Source organism: Vulpes vulpes, chromosome 2, assembly GCF_048418805.1.
Source record: "Vulpes vulpes isolate BD-2025 chromosome 2, VulVul3, whole genome shotgun sequence".
NCBI lineage: Eukaryota > Metazoa > Chordata > Mammalia > Carnivora > Canidae > Vulpes > Vulpes vulpes.
This window is the reverse complement of record NC_132781.1, coordinates 52,466,790-52,491,606: the sequence shown is the minus strand read 5'-3', so window position 1 is coordinate 52,491,606 and position 24,817 is coordinate 52,466,790. Positions and strand designations below refer to the sequence as shown.

The 24,817-nt window shown below is 51.9% G+C and overlaps 1 protein-coding gene and 1 pseudogene across 25 annotated transcripts in view; both read right to left on the bottom strand.

Moving 5' to 3' along the window:
• The window catches only part of RAPGEF1 (Rap guanine nucleotide exchange factor 1), a 139,383-nt gene that overhangs the window by 4,291 nt on the left and 110,275 nt on the right, over positions 1-24,817 (bottom strand). For 11 of the 25 annotated variants that reach the window (XM_072748308.1, XM_072748311.1, XM_072748312.1 and 8 more), the window contains 12 exons: positions 15,627-15,712; positions 11,926-12,037; positions 10,130-10,205; positions 8,527-8,611; positions 6,634-6,726; positions 5,577-5,762; positions 4,594-4,678; positions 4,359-4,453; positions 2,964-3,042; positions 2,506-2,607; positions 1,234-1,331; positions 226-354 (listed from right to left, as the gene is read on the bottom strand). In XM_072748308.1, the coding sequence (XP_072604409.1) occupies positions 226-354; positions 1,234-1,331; positions 2,506-2,607; positions 2,964-3,042; positions 4,359-4,453; positions 4,594-4,678; positions 5,577-5,762; positions 6,634-6,726; positions 8,527-8,611; positions 10,130-10,205; positions 11,926-12,037; positions 15,627-15,712 (1,226 nt within the window). Of the gene's footprint in view, positions 1-225; positions 355-1,233; positions 1,332-2,505; positions 2,608-2,963; positions 3,043-4,358; positions 4,454-4,593; positions 4,679-5,576; positions 5,763-6,633; positions 6,727-8,526; positions 8,612-10,129; positions 10,206-11,925; positions 12,038-15,626; positions 15,713-17,509; positions 17,603-18,545; positions 18,819-24,817 lie in introns of all 25 variants that reach the window. The other 14 variants (XM_072748305.1, XM_072748300.1, XM_072748295.1 and 11 more) reach the window with 2 other exon arrangements.
• Positions 5,233-5,314, bottom strand: LOC112928048 (U4 spliceosomal RNA; annotated as a pseudogene).

Sequence of the window (24,817 nt, the reverse complement as noted above, 5' to 3'; positions counted from 1 at the left end):
CTTCTACATGCTGCCCCAGGAAGACCCCATCTCGCAGGCCCATGTTCTGCAGGCTCCCAGTACATAGTGTGCAGAGAACAGGCTGGCCACCATCTCGGGGTGCAGACCTCATTCCTCTGTCACGCCCCCCTCACTCCTTCATCACCTCCCCTCTCTCTGCTTGGGGGCCAGGTGCTGAGGGCTCTGGTGTGGCCCCAGCCCTGCCCCACAGGTGGCAATACTCACGCTTGTTGGAAGCACCGCATGCTGTCCAGAATGTTGAACTGCTGCCACCGTTTGGAAAAATTCACCTTCCCGTCAATATAGTCTGGGTTTCCCAGGTGAACAAAGGTGAGGTCCTGCAGGATAAGCCCCCTGGGAGGATGGAGAAGTCCAGTTACTGCTCCAGAAAGCACATCTGGCATCTGTTGGTCTCTTCCAGTGTGAACTCCTGACCTAGAAACTGTGGGTCCCTGGGAAAGCCAGCTCTGCTATGAGAGCCTTGTAAAATTAATAAATGAACAACAACAACAAAAAACCCCCAAAACTTGGGAGGGAGGCATGGGGGGATCTTCTCTTTGTTACAGGTACTTCTCACTAAAGAGGATGTGAAGCCATAGAGTGAGCGACGGGGCACGGATGACACATTCAGGAGCCCAGCTGTCTACCCTTGAGGGGGAAGCAGTGAGGGCAGAAAGGCAGGGGACTTAAAGGCAGCCCCCACCGGGCCACTGCAGAGTCTTCTACCCCTTTATGGAGATTCTCAATTATCTGCCAGCTTATTAAGGGCTCTGGTAACAGACCTGTGTAGTTTTGACCCTGTCCACTATTTCCTTGCTATGTGACTAAGGTTGTTTTCCCCAAACCCATTTCCTCCATTCCATGGCTCACACGTGGGGAAACACTCTCAGGGCTCCTGGGTGACTGGTGGTAGGGCCCTCAGCTCACTGTAAGGTGCAGCCAAGCTAAGGACTCCTAGGGTTCGGGGCCAGGGAGTGGGGAGAGAAATCGCCTTCCTGGCGGAGGAGGGAAGGAAACAGATGTGGGACTGGGAGATGGGAGAGTAGGACCATTTTCACCCTTTAGACCCTTCCTTTCTGTTTAGAAATAAAACACACTCCTCATTACACAGTTTAAAAATATAACTGTCTAAGCTGGAAATCTACAAGGGAGGGTTTTTCTATCCACACACACATCTTGCCCAGAGTCCCCGGGGGGCTGGTCTATGTGGGCTGGAGTGGGGTCTCTACTTACAGGTATGGGATGCAGGGCGGCTCCACCTCGGACAGGGCGGCCCGGTAGGCGCGGAAGGAGGACGAGCTGTCGATCAGTGTACAGTACTCGGCCAGGCCCTGGGCAGCAGGGACAGTGTGTGAGGGCTGGGATGGTGCTCAGGCACCAGTTCCAACCTCCTCACTGACCAAGCCCTCACCCAGCACCCCAGAGATAGCCCTGGGCCCTGCCTGAGAGACCAGGCCTTCTATGGAGAAACGGCCCCCAGGACTGCTTGTGCGTGCTGCAGAACCACAGCTCTGAGCACCTCATGCCCACCGTGGGTACCGGGGCTGGAGCTTGGCCTCCTGCAGGGTGCCAGCCCTGGCTCCAAGTCTGCCTTGGCTCCCCATCACACTCAAGACATAGCTATCTAGGCATGGTAGGGGATCTCAGCGAGGTGCCACTGCTCCCTTCTGCATGCGATGTGGGGTTCTGGCCTGTCCCATTCTCTGTTTGCCCATCCCCGTTAGCTGCCTCTCACCCTGGTGTGTCATCTCCTCAGGACCTCCCCGGTGCTTCTGCGGCAGCCACGGTGAATGCCCCACCCTTCTCCATACAACAGTCTTACAACTGTCCCTTCATGTCAGCCCTTGAGATAACACCTGGGTGGCCCAGCGGACACCCAACCCCCATAAGAGCTTTGCCTCTCTTCTCAAGGTACTTCTCCAGGCCACCCCAAGGCCCTCATGGTCCAGAGCGGGTCGCCTCCCCAGTAACATGGCCATGCCGACATCTGTCCTGCTGCTTGAGGGAGCCAGTCTATATATTCTTCTGTTGCCTCTGACAGGAATTCCCTTCCTTCCCAGGAAATACTTCCTGTGTGGGTCTTGGTGGATTGATGCTTCCTCAGGGGATCTCCCTGACCCTAGAATGGGCAGACCCCCCCATCCTTTCCCCTTTGGAAGTTAGCCTAAAGAAATCATCTAACAGGTCTGGCCTGTTCAAAGCATGTCCCCAAGGACTAATGCAGCCCTTAGCCCAGAGCAGCCCCTGCAGAAGCATGGGTACAAGGAAGGAAGGCACCAGTGAGCAGGGACCCAGGTACAGGCCTGAAGCCCAGGTGGGAGGACCCTATGAGTGGACGACCCCAGCACCAACCATGAAGTCCCTCCAGGCCCAGAGATGGGAGATGAGCTACAGCAACCAATGTGGGGGTGGCTGGCCACAGAGCAGAAATCTGAGTACCTTCCCCAACAGCTGGCTTGCCAGGGGCCAGGTGGGCCTCCCGCCTCCTCCCTCCCAGCCACTCACCTCTGAGGTCTGCTTCTGCCACTCTAGCCTGCGGATGGGAGCTGAGTCCAGTGCCGAGAGGATGGCCAGGTAGGAGTTAAAGTTGTTCAGCTTCCGTAAGTGCTACGGAGAGAGGTGGGGAGGCCGTGAGGTAGGCCTGGGGTCTCTGAGCAGGGCCTGAAGGAGCAGACTCTGGGGAGGGCATCCATGGTTTACCTTCATGATCTTTTTTTTTTTTTTAATATTTATTTATTCATGAGAAACCCAGAGAGAGAGAGAGAGAGAGAGAGAGAGAGAGAGGCAGAGACACAGGCAGAAGGAGAAGCAGACTCCATGCAGGGAGCCCGAGGTGGGACTTGATCCCAGGACTCCAAGATCAGGGTCTGGGCTGAAAACCCAGACAAGCTCACGTTCTGAGCACTATGGTCAAGCTCACCTTCTGAGCGCTAAACTGCTGAGCCACCCAGGGATCCCCCTACCTTCATGATCTTGATGAACTTCAGTAGCAGCCGCTCCCTGTCCTGGGCTTTTTCTTGTAACATGATTATTGACCGGACCCTGCATGAACCAAAGGGGAAAAGACTGCTGAGCTGACCTAAGGGGTCCTGGTGGAGAGGGATGTGGACACCTGCACCGCATGCCCACGGCTTCCGAGGTGCCAAGTACAGCCCTTGCCTCTGCTCTTGGGGAGCTCAAAGCAATCCCAGGGACAGGCCAAGAGGTTACATGGCATGATGGGGATGCCTGGCTATGTGTGCAGATGGAGGCTTTTGGAGTACCAAAGCAGAGATTTCCTGACAAGTGCTGACCAAGCATCACAGGAGCTCTTCCCATGGCCTCAGGACTAGCTCAGGAGGCGAGTGAGCCTGTGGGTTAGGAAGCCATCTTGAGAACCAGAGCAGCAACTAAGAAGCCAGCATTGCACGAGGACCTCACTGTGGGCTGGAGCCATTGCCAGTCCACTCAGAGGGAGTGCTGCTTCTGCTTTGTCTTTGGCTCCACTGAGGGGCACCTGCCCTTAGCACACCCCGAGGACCATGGCTCTGAGGGGGGGGGGGGGTGTGCCCAGCAGGGGGCTGGGTTGGAGGCTGGGCTCAGGGCTATGTGCAGTTTCTGTCTGCCCTACATGCCATTGTGTCCTATGGTAGCTTGCTATGGTCAAGCTCACGTTTCTGAGGAGCAGAGCACTTCATGCAGTGGGGAGAAAAACCAGCAAAGAGGGAGATGACCCGAGTTTCTTTCGACAAACAGTCCTTGAAGCATTTAAAAAATGTTAGACGTTAGTGGCAGTAGTGAACTGGGTGTAGGGTGGGGTTGGGCACAGTGTGGGGCTGTGTGGCTGCTATGCTCTGACTATCCTTGGTTCATGCTGAGAGACTGTGGGCACCTTTAAGTCCCATCCTGAAAAGCTAACTATTCTGTTTCATATTATAGTATAAACATACCTTTAGGCTTCATTTTTCTTTAAGGATTCAGGCCTAATTAAAGTATTAACAGAATGTACTCTTTCAGGCAGAGAGCAGGTGATGTTCAGCCCTGAGGCTGCCTGGTGTGTGTGGGGGAGCTGTGATCAGTGCAGGATGGCACAGTCAACACCCCTGCCTCTGCTGCCATCTATGGCAGACACTACTAATCGATCCTGGCACTCCTCCCGGTCTCAGACTCCTCAACTAGCCCTCTAGGCGGCAGCCCATCCAGCGTGCTCTCTGCTGCCTGCAGTTCCCAAGTAATGCCCAGGGCCTTGGAAGGAGCTGGGAGGAATGAAAATGGCATCTCCCCTTTGCCACTGGAGTGCTCTGTGAAGGAGAACATGGGAACCCAGCCAGATGTGCTACGATAGAGAACTGGGGCTTTGCACAGCCACTCCTTCTTACCAGTACGACATGTTGTTGAAGTGCTCCGTGAACTGGGTCAAGTTGGGGCTTTTCTCCTCATTCTGTTCTTTTGCCCAAAGCAAAACCTCAGGAATCTGAAAAAGGAAATAGATTGGCTGGAGCTGGGGCCCTCTGGCTGCCCTGCGATGGGCAGTTTCTCCTCTTTAGGGAAAAGAAGCAGCTGTTCACCAGGGGCAAAGGGCAGCCTTCTCCCGAGCCCCACTTAATGCCATACCTCTATTTTATAAAAGAGCTCAGCATCCAGCAGTGTCAGCTGCTCAGCTATTTCATGGCTGTGAAAGTCATGCAAAGTCCCTGGCCTGGAAGACAGAGGAATGAGGTGAGCAGTTGGGACAGGGACGGCAGGAGCTGGCTGACTGCCTTTCTGCAGCCTCAGAAGCTGGCGCCAGAGGGAGCAGCTGCCCCAAGCCTTGCTTCACAGCAGGATGGCAGCTTCAGAGCTGATCAATGGCAGGGCAGGACGAGACCGCACTCCTGCTGGTGACCATGGTGCCTCTGCTGGGTGGGTCCCGTGGCTCCCATGGACAACTGTGCTGCCAGAGAATGCAGCCTGACCCCACTGCCGGGGCCCAGTGGCAGTAGAGATGGTACCACAGAGATGAAGGCTATAACACTCGATGACAAACAAGTGATGTGTCAGCATGTGTGGCTAGAGGACTAGCAACAGACTAGAGCCCATATACAGGTTCTTAGTAATGCTCAGGATGGCATGGGGGGCTGGTCAAGAATTCACAGCTGCCACGTTAGTGCTGGGAAGACAAGAGCTGACCACAGCCCAGAATGTATTTGCCTGTCTCAGTAAGTGACCCCCTCCACCAACCCCTGGCCTTGCCTCCTCACTTCCTGGTAAAAAGTGTTTTTTTTTTAAATTCAATTAGCAATAATTGAGCCTCAGATAAACCTCATTGGCTTCAATACTGCCACTGTGCAAAGCTTTGCTTGCTTGCTTGCTTATTTATTTATTTATTTATTTATTTATTTTCACACATCATGACCCTGGAGAAGAGGCCCAGCCCCTGGGGAACTCATTGGGCTGTCCATAAGACACCTCATCGTAGAGCCTGGCGGGACCAGCACTGGGGAGGGACACTAGGGGAAACAGAGTGGAGAGGTAGCGACCAGGCACAACTCCTGCCAGGGGTGGGCTGGAGAAGCCACGGGGTGGAGGGGGGGCAGTGGGGGCAGCTGGTGGCTCACCTGGCAGCTACCCCCCTGGCTGCCAGGGGCTGGTCGGAGTTGGCACACCTGAGCAGCTTCTTCTGGTCCACCTTGTCCAGGATGTTCTTCCGGAGCACGCGGGCCAGGCTGAGCTCCCCGTTGCACACCAAGCGAAAGACCAGTTCCATGAGCAGCTTCAAGATCTCTTCTGTCAACTCCACTAGGCTAGAGGAGCAAGGGCCACACAGTGAGGGCACAGGGACACAGCACAGGAAGAGGACTGCCGCCACTGGGCCCAGAATCCACCTTAGAATACCCGAGGGTCACTGACAGGGACCAGCAGGGTTAGGAGACCTCTTAAAGGAAAAGAGCAAGAAAAGGTGTCTGGACGGCTGCCTGTATCCTTGGAAGCCACGGGAGTAGTCCCACTAGTGACACGTAACTGCCGTGCTCTCAGCAAGTGCTCACTGGCACTGGACAAGCACCAGGGCATACCTTAGGGCCTGGGCTACCAAGACAACCCCATTCAAATCCTGCCCCGGGGGAAGCCCCTGGCCCCTCTGACCAGCTGCCCGCAGGACCCTCCTGACTTCCCTCCGCACAAGGCTTTCGGTAAATGCCGGTCTCACAGCTGTGCCTTCTGGGGCTGAGGCCGGCCTCCCCTCAGAAGGGAAATGCCTTGAAGGAGAGGGCCTGTGGTTTCCTTCATCCTGGCTCTCCAGACCTAGGAGAGGGATTGGCTGGATGCGCACTTGTTAAGTGAATGGTAATAGTGGGTGCTGAGTCAGGGCCGGGGGCTGGGTGCACGGAGCTGAGGAGAGCAGGAGGGGGCTGCCATGGCTACTGGTGTGTGAGGGATGGCCTCCATGAGGAGACCGGCATGGCTCGTGGCTGGATCATTCTCTCCAATGGTCTTGTTCAGGTGGGCAGGAGCAAGCTGGATCCAGAGCTGCAGGGGTCTCTGTGGATACCCGGCCCAGGAGAAGCAGATGGAATGAGCCAGGATGCCCCAATCTCAGCAGGGAAGCCTGCAGCCCCAGTGGGGAGTCCTGGGGTGCCTGAGGCCCCCTGCCACCTCGTGGGCAGAAGCACTCACCAGAGCTCATCCACCACTCGCACCAGCACGAAGAACGTGTTCTTGCTGACGCGCTTCTTGAAGGTGTCGGCGAAGGGAGAGAACTTCTCGTACGTGAAGTGTAGGTTAGGGAAAGCTATTCTCATGTGGGCAGGGATGGGGATGGGAGGGGAGGGCGAACTTCTCCCCACTGCCAGTTACCGGGTGGTCGTGAGGTGCAGAAGCCCTGGGAGTGAGACACTCTCCCCCCCAGCCATGCCTGCAGGACCACTTCCCCTATGCCCCGAGGCCCTGCCTTTCTGTCAGTTCCCACCAAAGCTTCCTGTGGGACTTACTGAAATGCCACAGGCTGCCTGGCTGAGGCTCAGGTGGAAAAAGGTGGTTAAAAACCACATGCCCTAAAGCCCCTGGTCTCTGGGGGAGGTGCTTCCGGCACTCTTGCCTTAAGTTCCCTCCCAGAGTCTCTGGGTGGCTTCAGACGCCCCCACCCCTCAGCAGCCACACACCTGGCCACCTCCAGCTCTTCCCCAAGGTCATGGTCTCTGCCCAGAGGGCACAGATTCTTGCCATCCTCTTGTGGTCACCATCGACTCTCCAGACCCTGCTCTGGCTTGTCCTTCCTGCTCTCCAGGGATCTCTGGGTGCTCATGAAGGACCCTCACACCAAGGACTGTCCCCAGAGCCTGCTGCAGAAAGTGGGTGCTGGGAACTTGAGCTCAGGAGTGTGTGCTGTGCGCACAGGGTGGCCACTCTCCCACCAAACTGCCGGTCACTTACTCTCTCTGAGCCTGTTTCCTGGATCATGAAATAGGCAGTAATAGAAAGGCATATATAACATGGTAATGATATATCAAGTGGTTTTATAGCTGAGTGAGCCTTCATGTGCACGGGCTTTGCATCATGCGCGTGAGAGTTACTATCACCTGCAGAGCCAGGCCTGTGAGCAACTGAACATGTGATGTGAGGCTGTAGGGAATGTGTCTCTGCAGTGGGGACTGTCCACTTCAATTCTGAGGGACGAGGTCCTCTAGGGCTGGGGCACGGGGACAGTGAAAGGAGCGACAGAGGGTCAGAGGATGCAAGAGGCCGAGCCTCAGGGCACACAGAAAAGGGAGAGAGCCTGGAGGACTCAGACTTCCTGCCCCAGGCACAACAGCTGTCCAGCAGATGGCAGTTACGGGCTGTAATGGGGGAGGTGGCCTGGAACAGGGGGCCAGGGGCTGGCCCACTGTTTAGAGCAGTTGCTCAGGTTAGCCTCCACAGGAGGGGCAAGTTTGAGAGGAAGTCCATGACAGTGGGTCCTAGGGCCTGGGGTCTTCCTTAACTGCTACTGCACAGAGTCATCCTTGAAAGGGTGAGCCCGTGGGGCTGTACAGTTGAAGGGTAGGAGCAAATTGGGTCTGGACGTGGTCTTTTTGTCCACTGCTGCATCTGCCACCAGGCGGAGTGGCTGTGGCCTTCCCTGAGGCTATTGAGTCTTGACTCTCTTAAGCCCCACACACTTGGGACTCATCACCTCAATGGCCTGGGGCTCAGCTAGCAAGCTACAGATGCCGGTGACCTGGGTCTCTGCCGGGGTCTTTGTGTTCCCTCCGTCTTGGGGTGTGTCGATTCTTTCTACCTCCTTCTCAGGACTCCTAAGTGACCACAACTGCTGTCAGGCAGCACACCCATGATCCAGCACTTCATGTCATCTCACTCAGCCCTTAGACAAGGAATGAGGCTCGAAGATAAAGCCTGGCCTGAGGTAACAAAGCTGGGGCACAATGGAGCAGGGCTAAGCACCAACCATAGCCACCTAGTTCCCTGTGTGAGCGTGCACAAAAGGCCCTCTCTCCTGGTTGGCTCCCAAGGCTCTGTGCCGTGAGAGGTGTGAGGTGTGGGGCCAGGGTTGGGGGCCACAGGAAAGGATATCTGTACTGCAGCTTCTTGATGAGCTCCTCTGGGGTGATGAAGGTCCTGTAGGTGGTCAAGAAGGCCTCACAGTACAACACCAAATCTGGAGTCAAGAACAACTGATTAGTGATGCCTGCCTCACACATTTGCCATCCTTGACCACATGTCAAGAGCTGCTTGTCTGTCCTAAGACTCTGATGATTCAGAATCTTAATCATGGGCACAGAGAAAAAATTCAAACTCCTCAGAATTTTGAAGCTAAATTATAGGTAATACTTTAGATGGCAGGGCCCAGGAACAAAAACCCTGGGAACTTCCACATATTAAGAGATCTAGGCTAAGGCTAGAGGGGCAGAGCTTGGCATGGTGCTGGCACACACAAGTGGGCACTCAGGTGCCATGGAAGGGTGGGGCCAGCTGGGAGTCTTCAGCTAGTGGCAGTGCCTCCTTTCCCGGGCACTGCTGGCCAATGAGAAGGCTCTTGACTGCCCTGCCCACGGGGCTCCTTCTGGCCCAGTGGGAGCAGCAGAGCTTGCTGCTCAAAGCTGAGGACAGGAGCCAGCTCCCACTTCAGCCCTTTGGATAAAATTGAAACTGTTCCTCTTATCCAGCTGAGGCTAGTGCCCAGGCAGGTGTGGAGGATGGTCTGCTGCAGAAAAGCACAATGACTGTTTCCTGACTAGGCCCGTGTGGCACACTGCCTCACGTCAGCTTTGTGCACCTCCCTGACCACTGGGGACCTCTTCAAACAGCTGGTCTATTTTTCAAATTCTCTGCAACGTGACCATTTCTGTACTATTTTCATAATTTAACATATTTTGGGAAATCTGCTGTAAAAAGAGGGAAATGGTCATATATAAAAATAAAATTGGTGGGTTAGGGTTTCAGGATTGGGATGTTTTAATTCTTTACATAACTGGCTTTAATACTGTTGTCACATCGCCTTTCAGTAACTTTCAAAGATATAGAAAGAAAAGGAGTGAAGGGGGGGCCAAGTGTGGGCCCTGCAGCGCCCTTTCCCCTTCCTGACAGAGGTCAAAGTCACGGCATCTTCTTTCCCTCTCCCTGCTGGAACAATATGTGGAATGACTGTTCTTTTGCTGGCACAGAGTCCACCCAACAGTAGATCCCCTGCTTTTCTAGCCATTTCAATGGATCAGTATGCTGAATGGGGTGGCCTTGTGCTGAGGGTCAGAACCCCATCCTATGACAGTGCCACCACTGCTTTAAGACTAAGGCTTCTGGACAGAACACATGCCAGGGTCTCCTTGTGGAGGCCATGAGTGAAATCCTGTCTAGTATCTGGAATAACATAATGGGTCAAACATCAGGAAAAGTAGAAACAGCTACCTATGTGTTCTCATAATGTTAATATTGTTGGCCAAGCTCTGCACTTGAAACTCACCCTCTGCTGGCCCTGAGGGTCCTTGGGGTCATCACTACCCTTCACCCATGGAGGACTCACACTGAGAGGGCTGGTTTCATCCCCAGGGTGGGCTCTCTGTACAGTTCTGGAGTACCAGGCCCAGGTTCTGATCCCCAGGTCTGGCAGGGCTGTGGGGCCAGCCCACCCTGAGAGCTGTGACAGAGACCAGGGTCACTGCATAGAGCGCTGCCGCACCTTTCCTGTCTGTCTCAGTAGCGTGCACCAGTAGGATATCTCCAGACCCTCCACGGACGTCTGGCCCATCGTCACCCTGCAACAACAAAGCAAAGGAGGGCATGCAGCAGAATTTGGCCGTGAGACAGTCAAATCAGGAAGTCCTAGGCAGGGATGAGATGATCAAATCGCTGCCCTGTGGAGACCCCAGGTCCTGTTTCCTTCTGTTCTTCCTCACCCAGGAGGAGTGTGGCTGAGTGCAGAGGTGTGACCATCCAGCCCGCCCACCGCTCTGTGCTCAACAGACAAGACACCAGAACTCATCTGAGAGCTGCCCACACACCAGGGCATGTTGCACTGGGTCACAGTCAAGTTGAGGGACAATGACACCATTAAATCTCTCTCTCTTCACCAACCCAGGGGGCAGAGAGGTGAGGACAGAAGTTCTTGTGCTGGGTATGGTGGAATCCCACAGGGAGGCAGGCATGACTGCCACCAGCCACTCCCAAGAAGACTGTAGAGGTAGCAGGCCTATTTCCAAGTACATTCATGTTCCTAAAACTGCAGCAAGCCGCCCTAAATTTCTATCTGTTTGCCCAGGTGGAAGAAGTCACTTGTCGTAATGTCACAAATTCTGCCACAGGGAGGCCTTAGAGGAGTGTAAAGCGTCACAAAGACGTTCAATTATGCCTGACGTTGCCTACATAATACTGGCTGCCATCTGCCAATTAAGGAATAAGTTTTACTTTCATGTGGCAGAGAGGCTTTAACTCATAAACCTGCCCAGAGTCAGAGAGAGCTGTCGGCACAGCCAGGAATGGGAGCCCAGGCAGCACAGCCTAGGCCTGCCTGAGAGCCCCACACCCCCTGCCTCTGATCCTGAAGGAAATCAACCCTGCGAGCCCCCACGGGTTCACGGCCCTTAATTTTGGAGGTGTACCTGCCTCTCTAGGCATCTCTAGGGCATCATTGTTTTCACCCTTAGATTCCAAAGTACTAAAATGTCTTGGATTTCCAGCTAAGGGTGAAGGCAGCTATGCCCATGACCCAATTTTTCAGAAGGAATTCCTGGTAAGGGTCATGAAACATCACTTCTCTCTGCAGAGAAGCTGGCTGCCTCAGTGCCCCTACCAGGCCTGTTCCACTCGGCACAGCCCAGCATTGCGCAAAGGGCAGTATCCACATGCTTGTCTGTGCATCTGTGTGTGTGCGTGCTGCCCTGAGGCTGGAGCCCAGAAACACAGTCACTTCCCTAGGAGTGGCTCAAGGCTATCACATGAAGATGTTCCTCTGTGTTTCCAGAATTGTCACAAGGCCCTCCTGACAAGGCACAGGGCAGAGGTGGCCGCAGTGGCCAGGCCTGGGATTTCTTAATCAGCCTGTGCCTCCCACTGAAATTGCAGTGGGTTATTCTGTCAATAATAATGTGAAACAGCTTATGCGAATGAGCACTCGCCATGCTCAGGCTCTGTGCTGAGCACACTACACAGGGTTCACTGTTATAATCTCCTCCAGAGTCCTGTCGTCTGGGGCTTAGAGATGTTAGGTGACTTGCCCGAGATTACTCTCTAAAAGTGTCAGGGAAAGGGACAGTACACTTTTTCTAAAAGTCCATCTATTTGCCCAGTATCCTCGAGCACCCCCAGTGGCCCAGGCATGGGGCCAGGATAAATGCTGTGTGCAAAGCCCACAAAGTGTGGGGTGGCCACCTGAGGTAGTGGTGCCACTTGGGTCCTATCTGAGATACCTCAAGGTTATACTCTCCTCAAAGCCCCCTCACCCTCTTTATGGACAGACTGCACAAGGCCTGTACTCACCTCCTGCTTGAGTGTCAGCCTTGCCATAATTTCATTGTGGTCAATGAGGGACAGCTCATCCACTTCCTCCTCCAACCGAGCCAACTCTGAACCATCTGGTGACCTTGAGGCCCTAGAGAGAAGTAGTTTGTGTCACGAGTGTCCAACAGGCCCCAGGGTCTGGGACACCAGGGGGCTGAGATAGTACAGCCCTCCGCATGAGGGCTACTGAGGTTACAATCACCTCTGAGCAGGTCCTCACAGAACTGCAGCTACAATGTGAAGCCCATGCCACTTCCCACCCTCCAGCACAGGGGGCTGGAAGCTAGGATGCAGACTGGATTTCCAGCACTGCTACTGATGAGCTGTGTGACCTTGGGACACTTCCTGCTCTCTGTGGATGCTCTGTCTGTAAATGGAAGGGATGGAGATTGGTGGCTCAGTTGGCTAGGCATCTGACACTTGGTCTCAGTTTAGTTCCTGATCTCAGGGTTATGAGTTCAAGTTCTGCCACTGGGCTCCATGGTGGAGCCTACTTTGTTAAAAAAGAAAGAAAAAAGAAAAAGAAAAGGAGGCCAAGAAGGTTCCATTGAGCTATTTAAATAAGTGATGGTATTAGTCACTGTTTGTCAAGGCCACAGTATGCACAGTCGGCACCCAAGGACAGGACAGCAAAAGGGCAAGTGGGTTGGGAGAGTTCGCATGGCTATTAATACCATTCCTCAAGTCTTTTCTAAGGGCCACCTTTCTGTGGCACTGAGAAGTGGGAACCAGGCAGACTGGCCCTTGTCCTTGGGGTGCTGGGTTGAGTAGGAGAGAGTGACATTAAAAGGAGCAGAAAGACCCAGCCAGTCTGAAGGGCAGCAGGCCCCTGCGGCAGGATGGACAAGCTGAGACCCATAGCCCTGAGCAAGAGTTTGCTAATGAAGGGGGAGAGGAGAGAACTGCCATCAGAGGGGGAACGCAGGGTGGTGAGGGGCATTCTGGGCACAGACAGATCCTGGGTCTATAGGCACCTTGCTTCCCCCCAGCATTTTCTTCCTTATTCCTGTTTCATTCTGATGTTTTTCACCAGGGATCCTGTGAGGCACACAGACTGGCCTTCTGGTCACAGGCCACACTTTAACCCTAGGTATCTGAGACATAAAAATTTGTGTCTTCAGCAAGACGAGGATGGCCCAGAGCAAAACCACACACAGTCCTGGGAAGAATCATCTGTTATGTGTCCCTTCGGTGTCCAGTCTGCGAACTGGCCTTCGTGGAGGGAGGACAACATTTTTGTAATTGTTTCTAAGCTGTCAATGTGCTTACTCTTCTGCTTTTTCTCACGAGGGCCATCTGCAACTCTGAAAAATGGAGTCCCTGGGTTCAAAGCAGCTAGAGGCAGAACCTGTGAGCTCCTGTTGCCTGACACAGACACTGTTTGCTACTAGGTGTTAAACTACAACACCCACCATCTCTTAATAGCTGGGGAGATCTTAGCTTGGGCAGACAGATCACGCAGATGCTAGGGGGACAGCACCGAAGAGTGGCCACGGGCTAGGCGGACAGCCCTTCTCAGCAGGCCCCTATAGGCTTTCCATTGTTTCTCCTGCCTCTTGCTAGTTTATTTTTACTACCTCTTCCACAATTTATGCTTAGGTTTAACAAGTGGGAACTGCCTAGCTCTGTGCCCAGAACCCCAGAGGTAGCTGAACCTTGGCCTAGAGAGGGAAGAAAAGCTTGAACTTGCAGAACATCTCACTAAGAAGATGATGCCAAAATGAAGTTGCTGATGGCAGAACGGATCTGCAGGTCCTGCACGTGGAGAAATTTACTACATATTTCTAAACCTGGTTAGGTTTGACTGGTGCCAATACTCAAAAACGTTAAAAAGATTTAAAAAGATGTACAGTTAAATGTGCTGACTCCTGACTGATCTGGGTTCCCAAAAAATAAGCTACACACGTTAACTTAAGGGAGAAGTGGGGAAGTGGAGGATGATTTGCATATCAGATGATATGAGGGAATTATTATAAATCTCCTTAGGTATGATAATGGTATTGTAATCCAGTAGGCTTTTAAAATATTTTTGGAGGGGGATCCCTGGGTGGCGCAGCGGTTTGGCGCCTGCCTTTGGCCCAGGGCGTGATCCTGGAGACCCGGGATCGAATCCCACGTCGGGCTCCCGGTGCATGGAGCCTGCTTCTCCCTCTGCCTGTGTCTCTGCCTTTCTCTCTCCCTCTCTCTATCATAAATAAATAAAAAAAAATTAAAAAAAATTATATTTTTGGAGGGCAGCCCCGGTGGCGCAGCGGTTTAGAGCCACCTGCAGCCCAGGGCGTGATCCTGGAGACTCTGGATTGAATCCCATGTCAGGCTCTTTGTATGATGCCTACTTCTCTCTCTGCCTGTGTCTCTGCCTCTCTCTCTGTCTCTATGAATAAATAAATAAAATCTTAAAAAAAATAAAAAAAAATCTAGAAAAAATAAAATATAATATTTTTGGAGAGGGTACCTGGGTGGCTTAGTTAAGTGTTCAACTCTTCTCTTTTTTTTTTTTTTTTTTTTTTTTTTAGATTTTTATTTATTTATTTGAGGGAGAGAGATTGTGAGGGAGAGAGCACAAGCAGGGGGAGAGGCAGGAGAAGCAGACTCCCTGCTGAGCAGGGAACCCCGGGATCACAACCTGAGCCAAAGGTAGACACTTAACCAACTGAGCCATCCAGGCTCCCCTAAGCATCTGACTCTTGATTTTGGCTCAGGTCATGATCTCTGGGTTGTGAGATTGAGCCCCATGTCAGACTCTGTCCTGGGTGGTGAATCTGCTTGTGATTTTTCTCTCCCTTTGCTTCCCATCCCCCCACCACATGCACACACTCTGTCTCTCAAATAAAATTTTCCCCCCAAGATTTCATTTATTTGAGACAGACCGAGTACAGGTGCAAGCATGAGTTGGGCTGGGGGGAGGAGGAGCAGAGGGAGAGGGAGAAGCAGATTCCCCACTGAGCAGGAAGAGGCTCAATCCTGGGACACTGAGATCATGACCTGAGGCAAAGGCAGACACCCAACCGATTACACCACTCAGGTGCCCCAATAAGTAAGTCTTAAAAAAAAAATTAAAACATTTTATGAGGCACACTGAAGTATTTAGGGGCTGAGTGTCACATTTGTAACTTACTTTCAAGTCATCTGACAACACAATATACACACCACATCTAGAAACTCACAATAAAAAGGTGTTCTTTTGGGGGGAGTCTTTTACACCCCCTTAGTGCACTTGAACTTAGAAGAGGCCGAGGACGGTTGGCCTGGGGTTGGAAAAAGAAAACACTGTCATGGGTAATTTTTAATGTAGGTAATATCTGAGCACACAATTAGGAAATAACAGCAGACGGCATGCTAGAACCCATGGTGTTAAGGGTGGGATTATTAGTGATTTTTTGGGTTTGCTCACACATTTCTGTCCTTGCAATGTTTTCTCCCTGAGTACTTATAATTCTGAGACTCAGAAGAAAGGAGAGAGAGAGGAGGCACATCTAAAGCTCTGCAGCCTGGCATGCTGATGGGCAGAGGGCTTAGTCAGTTAAGTGTTCAACTCTTCTTTTTTTTAGATTTTTATTTATTTGAGGGAGATAGAGTATGAGAGAGGGAGCACAAGCAGGGGGAGAGGCAGAAGGAGAAGCAGACTCCGGGTGGGCTTGCAGCTTTCAAGGAACCTGCTCCACCTGCCCACTTCCTACCTGTCGCTGTCTCTGCTCTCCTTCCCAGGTGTGCTGCTGACCGACGAGGGGTCTCTGGGATGTCCATCTTTCATAGCTGGTGACTCCTGCAAAGAGAAGTCAGTGCTGGGTTTGTGATAGGTGCCCCAAGTTGAGGGATCTGCTTCCCAGCATTCCTGCCTGAAGTGGCCTTGGAGCTCAAGTTCCTATGGAGCAATCTGAGAGGTAAACGAGGTAACTGTGAATGCGGTTAGTTACACAGCAGGTGCAAGGCCCTCTTTGGACTAGCATCTTGCCCTCGTGGACGGTGGAAGGTGCCCCTAGTTAGGACCTATGTCAGCTGCCAACCTGGATGAAGTCATCTGGAGCACATTCTGGAAGAAAGAACGGTGACCGTTGCCGCTACTCGGCCAAGCTCAGCCAAGCTCAGCCAGGTGCTGCGCTAAGAGCTTTGTCCCTCTTCTCACCTAGCCCTTACCCAGACCCTGTCCATTCACTGGTGTCACTGTGCCCACTCATACACAGACTCAGGCTGGGAACAATGAAAGGCCCTGCCCCAGACCACACGGTTAGAAGGCTGCAGCCTGCATTCAAATCCAGGGTTGTTTGCCTCCAAAACCTGTGTCTTTAACCACTGGGCCCTGCCAGTATGCGGCAAACCCTTGCTGACTTCCTAGTTAAACCAAATCCTCACGACTGCCATGCTCAACTGCCTCTCAGTTACGGTTCCAACGAGTCTAGCTGCTCGAGCGCATGAGTACAACCCCCTCTCCTCTAGTGGCCTGGCCCTAGGAATCTGGGCCCACCCTACTCAGTGACAACACAGCTATCTGGCATCCCTGGTCTGCCCCTGAGGCCACAACAGAGACCAAGGTGGCATGAATACACAGATCATCCTCGTGGATAGTGCTCTGAGGTAAAGGTGGCACCCAGTGTGGTCATGGGTGGAGGAGGAGAGTCACGGGCTTCACTTTGTGGAGACTAAAATGAACGATGTGGGGACACAGGTCACCAGAGGGGACAGGTGAGGAGGGAACACCAGGGGAGAAATTGCTTCCACAGACAGGGTGGAATCCCACCAGAGTGAAATCTCCACATGTTCTCTAACTGGCTAACTAAAGTGGGCCTTGCCTTGTGTGGACATCTAAGATCCCGTGTAGATGTTGCTGGGGGAGGGGGGCATTTCACCAGGAGTGACCATTCTGTTAATGGGCTGGGCCCTGTGAGCTGATCACCAGGGAGGACTCGAGTCCTCATGGCACCTCTCTCAAGGGACTCATTATTCTTGAAGCTTTTGAACTTGCTCACGTTTTGCTGCAGCAAAACCTGGCAAGCTGACTGCTCAGCAGAAAGGCTATATCAAGCAGGACAGGAGCTGACCAAGGGTGGACACATCAGGTAGTTCTCTACACTCTCAGGAGGGACGTATATTAACACGGCAGGAGCTTCCTGCCATACCCACCCAGCTTCCTCAAAAACTGTTCCTGGGGTGGGGGTCAAGGAGCGTGCTGCAGGTGGAGGCGGGGTGAAGGCTCAGGAGGCTTGGTGTTGTAGGAGAGAAGGCTCCCGCCTTCTGGGTAGGGGACAGAAGATGGACCTCAACACTAGAAGATGGGATAGAAAGAAATCCTGGAGAGCAACTGATGTGTGGCCAGGCCAACACCGTACTGCCTCTACAGATTTCCTGAAGACTCATCTGGCCAGGCCTGAAGAGTGCCACACGCAGCGAAAGCAGAGGGAGGATCTCCACCAGGAGCCACATCCTCTCCCCACCAGGCCATGCTGGTTCTTGGCGAGGCTGTGGGGCCCCAGCCTGCTAGTGACCGGAAGGCTCAGCCAGGCAGAAGCAGGACCAACCCTTCCAGGCCAGGCCACATGCACGAGGCAGCCTTGAGGTTACTTACTCCTCCACAGTGAGCCAGCTCCCTGCTGCTCTGGCCAGAGGAATATAGATTGACGTATTCACCCTCACCAGCCTCCTCGCTGGTGCTTTCACTCTGGGGGAGACAGGATGAGAGGAAATGCACATGTGAAAGGCCCCCTCGACAGCCGGCATGGCTCAGAGAGCAGCCTATGGGCAGGCTCTGACCTGGACACTCCTTTTGGGAGGAGGGAAAGAAGGCAGCAGGGGGCACTCAGTGCTCCTTGGGAGGCTTCTCCCAGGCCAGAGACTGCTACCACTTTTGCTACCTCCTGCCCCTGCGTTATAGAGGATGCAAGTTTCTTGCTGGCTCTTCTACAAAGGGGTTAAGGGCCATTCAAACTGCCCTTGAGGAGACACACCCCTCTCTGCGCTGTCACAGAGGGGCCTGCGGTGGGAACCCAGGGTCAAGGAGGGAGAGGAGAGAGGCAACACAATACAGGTCAACACGGTGCCGCGCCCACCTGCCCCCAGCTGCCCCGCTGGGTCACAGTCACTCTGCCCCATTGTCCCGTGTCCATTCCCACCTGTGAGGTAGCAGCCCTGTGCTTGGATGAAGTGCTCCATGAATGTAAGAGCACGGGCAGGCAGGTCCTCCATCAGCACCACACAACTACAGAGGCAACCACCTCTGACCGCTGTCAAGAGTTCTCTGCCTGCATCTGTCTTCCAAAGGTGTTGGTAACGACAACCCTAACGACACACAACCCAACAAAAAAACCAGGAGCATTTTCTGTCTCGTGCTTACGATGACCATCTCTAAATAGTCACTAACCCGTCTCTGGAAAATCAGATTCCTCATCTGATGGGAACTTTGTATGGAAGGCTCCATTTCTGTTCTGGAAACAGATAGGTGACTATTGCACCTTGTGACCCTCCGAGGACCTGGATCTAGCCTCGCTGCTATCAGGGGTGAAGGTGGGGGGGGTGGGGGTGGCAACTCCTGAGCAGCCATACCGCCTTCTCACGGGCAGCCTCGAGTGAACAGGGGGTGGGGGTGGGGGGCGCTGAGTTCTCACCGAAGGCGTCTGGGGCGAGTCAGTGAAAGAGGTTTCGGAAGGAAGGCAGACAGTGTTCCCGTGAAAGCTGCTCTCCTGAGAAGACGAGAGAGGCCCGTCCACGGTGCTGGGAGGCAGACTGGCTACGGTTGGCACCGTTAAGTCAGAGCTCTGAGACTGGTGGACAGTTGGGAAGTGTGGAGAGGCAGAGGAGGTAGGCGGAAGGAAAGGCTGAACGGAAGCGTGGTTGTGAGGCACGAAATCCTGGGAGTAGGACCTAAACACAGATTTATACTACAGAATCAAAGCGGAGGACAAACACAAAAACAGGAAGATGGAAAGAAGAAAACAGACAAAAGAAAAAGTCATTAGATTAACTTGGCTGAGCGGTGCAGCCTGCTCACAGTAATTCTAATGAGGACCACCGATCAGGCCAAACCAACCCCCATGACCCTCTAGCTGAGGTTCCCTGACCCAGGCACGAGGACCGACCAGTGCCACCTTCCACACCCCAACAGTGGGATGTGGGCACCCCCAAAGAAGAGTAAGCCCCATGTGCCGTACAGGTGGTCCCACTCTCTGCTGTTAGAGAACTGAACCCACAGAACCCAAGCTGGGCCTCTGTCCCTTCAGGAACCTTGTGGCTAAATTCCTTGTGTGTGGACACCTGGGTCCTATTCACTCATTTTGAATCTCTTTGGTTGTCTCTCTTAAAAATCAAACACTGGAGCCTTTCAAATACTGTAACCCACCTGAAATGCTTCTCAAAGGGAAGGGTTAGGCCTTAAAATGAAATGGCTGGAAGGACTGTGCTATCAAAATGCTAAAAACTTCGATGAGTTCATGTCCCTTCTTACACAATCTTTTTTTTTTTTTTTTGAAAAAAAAATGAAAGGGTCTTGCAATGCTTCTAGGGTGGTATCAACTACCCTAGAGATTTCAGAGAAATCTGAAGCCAGGCTGAGGGGGGACAGTGAACACTCGCAGCTTCTTAGTGTCACTGAGCATGGTCCAGGCCTGGGCTCTGCTGTGGGAGGGGCCACCAGGTTCAGAACCTGAGGACGTCACCACGTCCCACAAAGGGTCCAACAACCTGATGCTGTCACGGGATAATGGAATAGGGGCACGTGAAAGGGTCCGTATCCAGAGTCCTTGTTAGGGTTACTTGCGTGCTACTGATGCCAGCATCTGACAAGAGCCAAGTGCAACACAAATGTGCACACTGCTCATTCAAATGTTCTCTGCCTTTTCCACTGGATTTTCACAATCCATAGACAAGGAAAAGGAGGAAGAAATGAAATTTTAAACAGGAGATTAAAGCCACTCATATCCTTAAGTGGTTTGGCAAAGCTACACCATACCCTGGACTGAGAGTGGCCACAACTCAGGGCCCCAGTGCCTTTCTCACGCAGCTGGTTTACATCAGACTCAGGACACGTGGCCATGGTGCCTACTCACTCTTACACATTCTATTTCCCCATCTAACTCCCAGAATCAAGACCAAGCCTGTATGTGGTCAAAGAATCAGTGGGAAATGCCATCCGTGCTCTGAGCGACAGATACTGAGGATTTAGCTTCCTGGTAAGAAGTTCCATGCCCATCCTTCTTTCTAAACAAGCTGGATGAGGGGACCTCCAGCTCTGAGGCTCTCATACTGGGGGATGAGGTGCCCGAGCATCCATAGTGCTATGTTTCACTGACTCCAGGAACCACCCAGGCCTGGGGGATTTACCATAGGCCTTTCTGGGGATGGCAGTGGGGTAAAGTGTTTGGCTTTTGGGACTCTCTATTTCATCCCTGGTGAATGCTCTGCTCTAGTGAGCCTCTATCACTGGCTGGGAAAGGCTACAGAAGACAGTGTGGCAATGCACTGGCCAATGGACAGATAGTAGGATCCAGTCCTAGGAGGCCACCCTGAGAGAAGCCCACGTTGCCATCTCAGGAAATGGCTTCAGTCGTGAGAACAGGAGCCAGGTTCTCAGATCTGTTGTCTGCACATCTCCAAGGGCAAGTGTTGCCATGAGATCTGCTGACAGATGCCTCTCCCTTGCACGTGAATTCAGCTAGTTTAAGATCAATGTTCAATGTTGCTGCTCAATGTTTGTGGCTCCCAAATTAATATGCTGAAATTCTAACCCCATAGATAATGGTATTAGAAGGTAGGGACCTCTGGGGGGGCTCTTAAGACCTCTCATAAATGTGATTAGTGCCATATAAACAAGGATCCAGAGAGATGTCTTGCCCTTTCACCATGTGAGAATACAACAAGAAGTCTGTGACCGGAAGGGGGCACCAGCTGTACCTACAGCCTCTAGAACCATGTTGTGTATAAACCACCTAGTCTGCAGAACTGTGTTAGAGCAGCTTGAACAGACGGAGACATATGCCAGTTCTTTCAGGAGTCCTGACACTCACCGACCACCCCCACCCAGATGTAAATTCACTTAGCACAGCAGTAACTGAGCACCTGATATATCTTTATTAGCGGTTCCTGCGTGATCACAAGATGTATCAGGTCTGATAGCACCTTCTCAACAAGCTTTGATTTGACAAGTTCAGGGTGGCAGACTCCCACACACCACAGGTGCTCTTTCCAGGAGATGGTACAAGGGTGACTGCCAAGGACACACTCACCAGGTCACACAGATGGGGTTCTGGGCCATCTCTTTCTACCCTTGTGACCTTGGGTACATAACCAAAATTCCTTTGTCTTTATTTATTTAAGTCATCTCTACACCCAGCATGGGGCTCGAACTCACGACCTTGAGATCAAGAGTTGCACACTCCTCCAACTGAGCCAGCCAGGCACCCTGGTTTCTTAGTCTTTAAAACAGGGATGAAAACATGGAATAATGTATGTTAATTATACATGAATTAAAAAAAAGGAATAAATGAAATGGGGATGAAAACAACAGCACTTCTCTCAGAGGATCTCTGTGCAGATTTACTGAGGTGATGCTCTGGGAGTCCTGAGTGCAGTGCTGGCGGGTGACAAGACTGTCTGCTCTCCTCCCTCGCCCTCCAAAGTACCAGTCTGGGAACCGCTATAAACAACAGAGCTGAGGTGTTTAGCGGGGTCTACTACATTTTTACTGAATGAAGACTAGAAAGGAAGCGACTCTAGTATTCTAACGGAAGTGCCTCACAGCAGTGTCTGGGTTCTAAGTGTGGAAGCCGAACAGACTAGCTTCCCCCCCAACTCTGCTGCAGCGGGAGACCGGGGTCAGGAGACAGGCTCCAGACACCCCAAGGATGGATGCCCCAAGGATGTGCAATGCAGAGGAGGGGCAGCCACCATGGAGAAAGCAAGGAGGCTTGCATCTCTAGGACAAAGCCTCCCAGTCGGGCCTGCCCTTCCCTCCCTCAGCAGTTCCAGCCAGTGAGCAGCTCTGGTATTCCAGCTATGCAGTCCTGCTGGGACAAGAGCCAAGCTTGAAAAATACCTTTGAGGGGGTGGGGAGATGCAAGGCACTGCTCTCTAACCTCCACAAAGCACCCTCAGTGCCCCTCCTGCACTCCAGAGGGGAGGGCCACACTGGGGCTCATTGTCACACCACTGTCAATAAGGCGGGTCTCTATAGATATCCCAGAGGAGTATTTCCAGGCCCTTTAAGACCACATTTGTTCATATGGGCAGGAAGCAAGGCAGGCTGGCCACTGAGCAGAAACACCACTTCATCACCGCCTGGAGTTTATTCTAGGACCTGGCTGGTGCCTGGCTTTGCTTCTAAGAGAAAGCTGCTGCTCTCCCTGTGGCAGGGATTTTTATTTATAGTCAGAGTGACTGTTTGGGCTGAGGATTTTATACCATGAGGGGAGCTGCCTGGCTGGGAGATTGCAGATTTCTGTAGAAGATCTAGCAGTGCCAGAGCAAGTCCCCGGAAAGGAAAGCAGGAAGGGCTGCCTGGCTCCCAATGTCAGCCTTGATCACACACACATCAATCATAGCGCCAGCAATGACCGTCTAGCGATGGTGGTGATGCCTACTGGTCAGATGAGGAGCTTAGGGTTTGCATGAATCCTCTCATTTAATCTACATGAAGGGCTGTTATGATTCTTATCACAAAGATAAAGAAACAGGCTGGCCACACACCTCGTAACACACAGCTTGGCTCCTAAGAGAGGCACAGGGGATTTCCCACTCAGTGAACATTCTGGGTGTGTGACAGGCCCCAAACATGTAATCCTATGGATCGGCGGGATACAGCCTACTACCTGGCTGGGAGATCTCCTTGGCTAAGTGTTTTGTGATGACCAGCAAGCAAAGGCAGCGAGTCAAGGCTTGATATACAAGCCAGGGATGCAGAGACATCTGTCCTCACAAGAGATGCACAAACTGGTAACCTGCTCTTTTCAAAACAGACATGTGAATGAACCGCTCTGAGTCTTCCAGGTGGAGAAACGATGGCTGACGACCCTGTAGGTTGATGGGTGGCCACACACATGCTAGAACACAAAGACACTCAAAGCTGGCCAGGAGTCAATTTTCAAAGACACTTTATCTCCATTATAGTCTTGGCATGAAAAATGACTAGGGATGCGGTCTGTGCTGGCAAGAAAGCAGGGAGAGAGACCTTTAAATGCAAAATTCTGGTTCCTCACTGTAACAGATATTCCACTTAATTCCTGTGACTGTCAGGAAGAATGAGGGTGCCAGGGGAGGCAGAGAGTGTACCAGCAGCCAAGGGCCAGAGCCACAGGCCAATGACTCCGCTGGCTCCGCAGCTGCAGTGACTGGTGCTCCGAGCTTTGAGGAACTTTCAGCCCTCCCAATTATGGGTAGAGGCAATCATTTGAGTGAATGGACTTACTGTCGTAAAGTGTCTGGGAAGCACAGAAGTTGCCAGAGATTGGTCATTACTGCATACTCTTGGCTCCAGCAAGGCTTATGACTTCAGTGTTTCTGGATGCTGCTTACCAACACAGATAAGCTATTGGACTGCTGGTTTTCAGGCTTACATTCGTCTCCATCATTTGTGAGAAAACACACCCCAGGGCAGCTGCTGCTCTAGTGTGGTTTGGGCTTCCTTCCCATACGGAGACTCACTGGGAACCACAGCTCAGCACTGGTCCTGGGCTCACACTTCCTTTAAACCAGAGACTGTGAGTGTCAACACAACACCGGGCTACGTTATTTCTCTTGGAAGGAAGTCAAGCTTTCAGCCACTGCACAACACCCTCCGCCATCTCTAGGGGACGGATCTCTTGGAGGGAAGCACGCCTGCTTTGGCTCTTAAGGGATGGAAAGTCACCAGGAAGGACCCTTGATAACATTCCTCTTTATTCCCTGTGGCACCCTGAGGGGAAGTCTGCTAGATGTTTGTCTCCTCTCTCCTTCCTGGTCCCAGTCAACTACTTATTTACCAAAACCTTTCTTGGAGTCTACCTTACATCTGGAAGCAACTTCCTTCTTTGGTGCCTTTGTGTTCATTTATAACAACTGTGGTTTACATAATGTCAAAAGGGTAAGTTTCCAAAGCCCAGTGGCAGATTCTGAGGTCTCTGCTACCAACACCTGCACCTTAGATCTGTCTCTGCTTTTGGCCAGGAGAGGCACTTCTGTTGGCCCTGTTGGATGAGGGATAGGACAGTATTCATTTTATCAAAGAAAGGCAACATCAGCACCACACTGGATCCAAAAAATATCCTCTTTTTGAATAAATTTCTTGTGGAATCTATTTTTAAAAACCATCTGAAAATTCTAATTAGTATTTTACAACAAATGATGTAAAAAAAAGGAAAACCCAAACAAACCAAAAATGTTTTGGTTGGGAGTTTTAGGTAGTAGGATGGGTAAAAGTGGAAATGTATAGCATTTCTTCTCATGTGACATATTTTTGCAACTTGAATAACAAGATCTTCCTTGAAAACACTAGATTTTGGCTAATGGATTCATGGCTAATAATATTCTTGCAAAAACCTCCCAAACATTTTAGCATGCTCTGTATTCTCACTAAATATTGACCTTAAGAGCATCAACTCTTATGGAAAGATTTAGTACAGATTCAAAAATGATTTGAATTCAGTTCTAGAAATCTGACTGAACTATTTTTACTGTTTGGATTTAAACAGCATGCCAGGGACTCTAATTTACACTTATTCTTAGAACTCTATTTAGAGCCTGTAGCTCTGTAATGTGTCAGAACACAAAGGACGAAAACCCTCCTCTTTACGGGCTTTTCTTTTTTACGTTGCCTTGCCAGGACTCCGCTATTTACTGGCAATTCAGCAGTTCATAAACATCACCTGAACACTATTTTTCTTTCTTTCTTTTTTTATTAAAGATTTTATTT